Source organism: Phragmites australis, chromosome 2 (genome assembly GCF_958298935.1).
Source record: "Phragmites australis chromosome 2, lpPhrAust1.1, whole genome shotgun sequence".
NCBI classification, from domain to species: Eukaryota; Viridiplantae; Streptophyta; class Magnoliopsida; order Poales; family Poaceae; genus Phragmites; species Phragmites australis.
In genome coordinates, this window is record NC_084922.1 from 23,585,305 (window position 1) to 23,591,977 (window position 6,673).

The following is a 6,673-nucleotide window of genomic DNA, read 5'->3' on the forward strand; positions in this document are numbered from 1 at the left end:
TTCCCTTGAAGGAAAGCTGTTGGAGATGAGAGGAAATAAAGAAAATGAGAACGGAAAAAGAACGAAATGAAAAAAAATATGATTGAAAACGATCTAACTACGAGCCCTTCGTACCAACGCTGACCGGCAGAGCTTTTAACAGGGCTTGGGAGTGCCACTAAAAATCCATACATTTATGTTTCTCCATAGCTAATACTGCAGGAGAAACAAAAATTGAAAATCACAAGACGCACCCTCGTCCACCTCCACACCAGCACGCGCCCCGTGCCCTCGTTCGCACGCCTAGCATATGCCACTGAATATTCGGAGAACCGCGCGCGGCCTCCTTCTTCCCCTCCCCTCCAAACGCTTACCTCACCACCCACACCTATTATAAACCAGCACCCATCGACGTTGCACTCTACCCTTCACAATCCACAAAAGCACGAAGCAACGAGATTAATCGGTAGCTGATCGCCTAAATTGAGGAGATGAAGTTTGGCAAGTGGCTCAAGAAGCAGATCGAGCAGAGTCTCCCGGAGTGGCGGGAGCAGTTCCTGCGCTACAAGGAGCTCAAGCGCTGCGTCAACGCCGTCTCCGGCGGCTTCCCGCCGACGCCAGCGGAGGAGGCTGAGTTCGTCGCCACCCTCGACGCTGAGATCGAAAAGATCAACGCCTTCTTCCTCGAGCAGGAGGAGGAGTTCATCATCCGCCACAGGGAGCTGCAGGAGGACATCAACCGCGCGCTGGAGCGCAAGGCAAGCGTGCCGGCGGCGCAGCATGAGGCGGAGGTCGCTGCCATACGCAGGGACATCGTCAACTTCCACGGCGAGATGGTGCTGCTCCTCAACTACAGCAGCATCAACTACATAGGTAATTCATCTGCCGAATTGATCAAGAAAGAGAAAAAAATGGTTTTCCTTTGTGTGATGAAATCGATTCGTGGTTGCAGGGCTGGCCAAGATCCTGAAGAAGTACGACAAGCGCACGGGCGCAGTGCTGCGGCTGCCGGTGATCGAGACGGTGCTGGAGCAGCCCTTCTTCAAGACGGAGACGGTGTCACAGTTGGTGCGGGAGTGCGAGGCCATGATGGAAGCCGTGTTCCCGACGGCGCCCGAGGGCCAGGCGGCGGCGCGCCGGGACCTTGAGGCGCTGGCCGTCGCGGAGGCGGAGCAGAGCATCTTCTGGAACACTGTCGCGGCGCTGCTCACCATGCAGGACGTGCGAGCCGGGAGCTCCACCAAAGGCAAGCACTCGCTGCCGCCGCTCAACCTGCCGGACTCCGACTGGCTCCGGTCATTCCAGCCGGCGTCGCCGATCCCCATCTTCCAATGACACCCTCCTCTGTTCTTGCCTTCTTGGCCTTGCCGTCACCGGGACATGCTGTGCTTGCTTGCTTGCCTGTGATTTCCATGTTTTTAAATCTGTCCTTTTTCTTATGGGATTTCTCATTTCCTAACTTAGTAGCAGTAGGACTAAAGAAATAATGTACAAACTAAGATGTGAGTGAACATACTAATTCGTACTGAATCTGATGCGGAAACTATGTACACAGCCTGTTGTGATTTGTGCAAGTACAAATATTTAAGTTCTCATGGACTCCTGATTTTGTGCTTGCCTTCTTTTAACAGTGTTACTTCGTCACAGACGCGATCTAGCTCGCATTTCGTTGGGTTAATGGTACTGCCCTGCCTTTGTCTTGCGGGAGTTGAATAGCAGTAGACACAGTCGGTGGTGGTCAGGGTAAAAAAATGCGGCGGTTATTGTTCGAAATGCGCGGTAACCAACCTTACCAGTTCAGCTCGATTTCATAATGCGTTCAGTGACCGAATTTGAATTAAAAAATTGAAATCAATTTTGAAAAAACTCAAAAAATTCAGAAAAAATTTTCATAAAGAACTAGAGGTAATTCTAAGACTATCTGTGAAAAAAAAGTTTCAAAAAAAATATCGTTTGCATCACCAAATAGTTGCTTAAATATTGGGAGTTCGTAAAAAGGCTGAAACAGGCTAAATGTGCAGTGAAATTAGCCCGTTTCGACCCAGCTCAAATCGATAAGGGCAGCCGGCGTTCAGCTCGCATCGGTGCACAGCTCATTTTCCCCTCGTGTTTGTCCATAGCAAAAATCGAAGAATCGTCGCCTGACCGGCCAAATCCGCGATAGTCCAGCAGAAATCTGGCGTTGAAGCTTCAGTTATCGAGCGATTAGCGTTGGTAACCGATCGCATCTGAGGGATTACCGTCTACCTTCAAAGAGCAGCACGGAGCGCCTGACACCGAGCGATTTTCGAAGATCCTTGTTCGGTAACCACCCATTTATTAGCGATTTTTCATGTAATTCGTTTGGTAATCGTTCTTAAGAGGTCGGTAGTTCGTTGTGTGGTCGATAAGGACGATTTAGTGCTTGATTCGCTCGGTTATCGATCATTTACTAGCAATTTTTCATGTAATTCGTTCAGTAATTATTCTTAGGAGGTCGGCAGTTTGTTGTGTGGTTGATTAGGACGATTTAGTGGTTGATTCGCTCGGTTATCGACCATTTACTAGCGATTTTTCATGTAATTCGTTCGGTAATCATTCTTAGGAGGTCGGCAGTTCGTTGTGTAGTCAATTAGGATAATTTAGTGGTTGATTCGCTCGGTTATTGACCCTATTGTGTCGGTTTTTAGCCCAATACGCACAGTTGTCTTGGATAAGAGACAATTGAGAATAAAAAAATAAAAATAAATATGCTATAATGATCAACTTTGTTTTAATCACTTGATCTAACTTAGTCTTGGTTTCATATGTGAGCGTTTGCAAAGCCTAATGTCATGAATGCTTATTTGCCTAGTTTGGGATTGACATTGGCTAGTTTTTAATGCTTGTATTGCCTCAGCACGAGTAATACTTATGTGGTGATCTCATTTAATATGATTCGGCTATGTGAATCTAAATGAGCCAATAATTCTTCAGATTAGCTCGTGTAGCTTCATGTTCTTGTGTAACTATATCTTTTCGAGCATTTGCACAATTGGGAGCTCCTCGTTCCACTCTTCATAGCCCTTTGAAGTGTCTAGCTCTTGCAAATATTTTGTGGTATACTTATGAAAGCTTATTAGGATTGCATGTTCATGTGTTGCATGATGCTTTTGTTCTTGATGTTTGCATTGCCAAAGGGGAAGAAAATATGCTATACATAAAGAATCTTGCATAAATTAAAAAGGGAGAAAATATACTATAATGAACCTATGCATTCATCCAGTGGGAGGATTTGAGTTTTCTTTGCAATCTTCTTATGCCAAATGACACCTTCTTTTGCTCTTTCATGAGTTCCTGGTCACTTGGATGGGCTTCTTGAGTTTTCTTAAAACCAATTCTTTGTCTCTTGTGAAGTTGTCAATGCACTCATCAAGGAGGAGATTGAGAAACCAAGTTGAAATGTGGTTTGGTTCATATGTGATGAGTGATTGACAATGGTGTCGATTTCATTTGATGATTTTGAGATTGCATGTGCATGGTTCTGTACTGCTATTATGATCATAACTAATCAATGTTTCAAAGAAATTGGAGTTGGCGTGTTTGTGACTGAATTCAGGAAAATTGTACACATCGGATGATCCGATGCTGAAGAGAATAAACTCGCTGGATTATCTGGCATTCATATGCAGAACATGCCAGAGCATTTCAACGAAGAAGAAAAATTGAAGTACACGTCGGATGGTCCGGCGTTAGATATCAGTGAACGCCGAAGCTTTTATTGTAGAGAGGTTGCAAATTGGCTCTGGCAGACTTGTATATGCCGGATGGCTCAACGATGGGCATGAATGCACGTCGGACTGTTTCTTGCAGAGAGGATCCAGACGGCCAGTGTGGCAAGTTGTACATGTCGGATGGTCCAGCGTTCAGAAGGAGTGAACACCGAATCATCTGACATTCACGATTTTTCTAAGAGGTGTATTGACTAAGGATTTTAATTATGGACTAATCTATAATAGGTTTGCAGATATATGTTTGCTTGTCTTATTGTGTGTAGGTGATGAATACAACTTAGCGGCCGATGGCGGGAAGATCGGGGCTAAGCGGGGAGCTTGATGCTCGACGATCGAGGGAGCTGATCGGAGTCAAGGGGGATCCTAGCTGTACACGTGGAGGTCAAGCAAAGCGTGAGATGGAGGATAAATACGGAGTGATGACAAAGTCAAGCGAAAGGGATGCCGATGCAAGTGAAAAGACGGCCGGAGGGATCAAAAGTGAAAGAGACTTGCTGACGGTCAAGAACGCAAGACGGAGGACACGCGTCGACATTAGAAGACTAGCTTAAGGTGTAAGCAAGTGGATGTGAGTCACGCTTTGAGAAGTATGTAATGCGGTTTCCCGGTTGGACCACAAAACTACGGGAGGATGGAGTGCACGAGGCATTATCGAAAAGCTTGCGTAGATGCGAGGCTAAGTCATGAAAGCGCCACGCACATCTGATGGATGAAGAAAAATTCAGACGAAACTACCCCTTGTGATATGTGGGAGTGCATTGTAAGTGAATGACAATTTAGGGATAGGATTGCTTAAGGATTATGCTACCTCCCTAGCCCTATAAATAGAGGCGTAGGGCTGTGTAGGAAGGGTGAGCTAGCCATTAGAGTCTTTGAGAGTTTTGAGAGTCTTTCACTTGTGTTGTGTGAAGAGCGAGAGATAAGTGCTCAGCCTATGTTTAGGTGAGTGATTCTATGAGAAAAACACTTTGTAATTTACCAAAAGAGGGCATTCCTCTGGGCTTAATGAAGACAATATTTTTGTATATGTTTGAGTTCATCTTCTTCTTAGTCTCCTGCTTTTGGCTTCCATGTTTTCGTTGTTGATTTTCGTTTTCTTTGAGGGCTGCTTGTTTTGGGTCATGTAAGAGGTGTTCTTCTTGTTGTTAGAGGATAAATCATCTCATATGAGTTGGTCTTGAACCATCCTAACCCGCTAGGTCCATCAACTTAGATAATCCCTTCATCCGACACCTAGTCCTCTTGTGTTTAAGAGTTTTTCGTTAAGTTGTTTGATTATTTATGCTATGACTCTTAATATGGCTGTAATCAGAACCAGTGTTCACAGCCATCTAAGAGAAGCATTGGTTTTTTGAATTCTTACAATTTATTCTTGTCTCTCTCCCTTCCGTATATGCTTTTAAGTGCGTTGAGTTTAAGAATAGAAGAGGACAATCAATTTTAAAAAAAATATTAAGATGGTTATCCATCTCTTCTACTCATTTATCTCGGTCTTGTATATTAATATTGTTGGCTCAGGATAGATGGTAGGCGACAACAAGCCGGCAGGCAGATGAACGAGAGCCGACGTGCTTGTCCAAGGATTGGCACAGGATATTCCTCCGAAATGCCTGAACTCCAACATGGGGTGATGCCAAGTTGCTTCTTCAAGACCAGACATTAAGAGGGGCGGAGAGGACTATAACTCTTTTCTAACAGAATGTCGGCGAGTCAGAGTTCGGCGTTACGAAGTGGCGGAAGATCGGCCATGCGTGCACCGATCGAGTGGCCGTCCTCGCTTCATGGAACTAGAAGCCGGCAGGAATTGAGTGTTTTGTTTGCCTATCAATTCAAGTCATACACATGCTTTTCAAAAGCGACATCTTAGGATGCATGTACTTAGGAACCAAGCAAAACATCTACATAGGCGACTAGGATAGTTGAGATAATGAGTCTTTGTAATATTGAACAATGAACAATAATTTACTAGTGTTATAGGTGGCCTTTTTTTCTTTGGGTCCTTAATCGTTAAGGTTGTGGCTTTGTAATAAATTTTTTGGGGCTGTATGCATCGGAGGATGCAAAAGGCCGGAACTAATTCCTTTATCTAAAAAAAAAAAGGATAGTTGAGAAAATAACACAAGTACAAAATGTTTGTGTATCGTTTAGTAGATGTTTGTGTATCCTATTTCTTTCTCTACGTACCCGTTGTGAAGCTGTTGAAACTTAAGTCTGCCTTTTGGCTAATATTAAGTGCAGTATTTGTTCTTATCAATTTAGTATCTGATATACAGTTCATATGCGTGCTTTGATATTAATTTTTTTTATAGGAGAGGGTTTACTCAAGTGGCTTTACAGTTCGAGCTTGTAGAGGCGCATGGGTATCATGGATTCACTCGGAGCTCGTAGAATTTAGGTCGGCCCAGTCTATCGGGTTGGCAGTAGAGAGAAAAGAAACTCCTTGCAGCTCGGATGGCCAACCCATACAAATCTATACAAGTAGCTACACCTACCACTGAAGCATTTTCATATTTCTTTTTCCTTTGCTTTGCTCTATGTACTACTAAAGTATAACAAGGTAGTAATGGGAATTAGATTTATGCTTTAAAGACGGTGAGTATATGAGGTGAGCAAAATTTACGTGTTTTAAGGCTTGTAGCACCTGAATTTTTGTTTATATCTTAATTATAGTTAGTTTATATTAGAATTACAGTTACTTTACACATGAAACACAATCACTTATTGTATGTAATTTCTGAGTAATAATGGTATAATAAAATTCAGGTGTTAGAGCCTCCATTAACATCTGATTTTTTTTTGTTAGTACAACAGAGTTAGATCTAATACGAGCCGTAGGTCTCAAAATTATATGCTGGAAAATCGGATACGGGAGCCCTTAAAACACCTAATGTGTTGTATACCTTTTAATTTATGCATTGGGGAGATATATTGCAGTTGCAAGG

At 43.5% G+C, this 6,673-nt stretch overlaps 1 protein-coding gene and 1 pseudogene across 1 annotated transcript; both read left to right on the plus strand.

Moving 5' to 3' along the window:
* Positions 1–293: 293 nt before the first annotated feature.
* LOC133903845 (SPX domain-containing protein 6-like) lies at positions 294–1,572 on the plus strand. Its single transcript, XM_062345316.1, has 2 exons — positions 294–852; positions 932–1,572. Exons 1-2 carry the CDS (start codon positions 471–473, stop codon positions 1,312–1,314), a joined length of 765 nt encoding a protein of 254 aa, XP_062201300.1. The 5' UTR covers positions 294–470; the 3' UTR covers positions 1,315–1,572.
* Positions 1,573–5,931: 4,359 nt separating this feature from the next.
* On the plus strand, positions 5,932–6,090 carry LOC133910339 (U2 spliceosomal RNA; annotated as a pseudogene).
* The last annotated feature ends 583 nt before the right edge of the window (positions 6,091–6,673 follow it).

What these genes read in the sequence shown, in the direction of transcription:
- LOC133903845 (XM_062345316.1), top strand. Translation starts at nt 471, where the DNA reads ATGAAGTTTGGCAAGTGGCTCAAGAAGCAGATCGAGCAGAGTCTCCCG. An exon ending in CAGCAGCATCAACTACATAG is followed by an intron (nt 853 to 931) that starts GTAATTCATCTG and finishes TCGTGGTTGCAG; the next exon opens with GGCTGGCCAAGATCCTGAAG.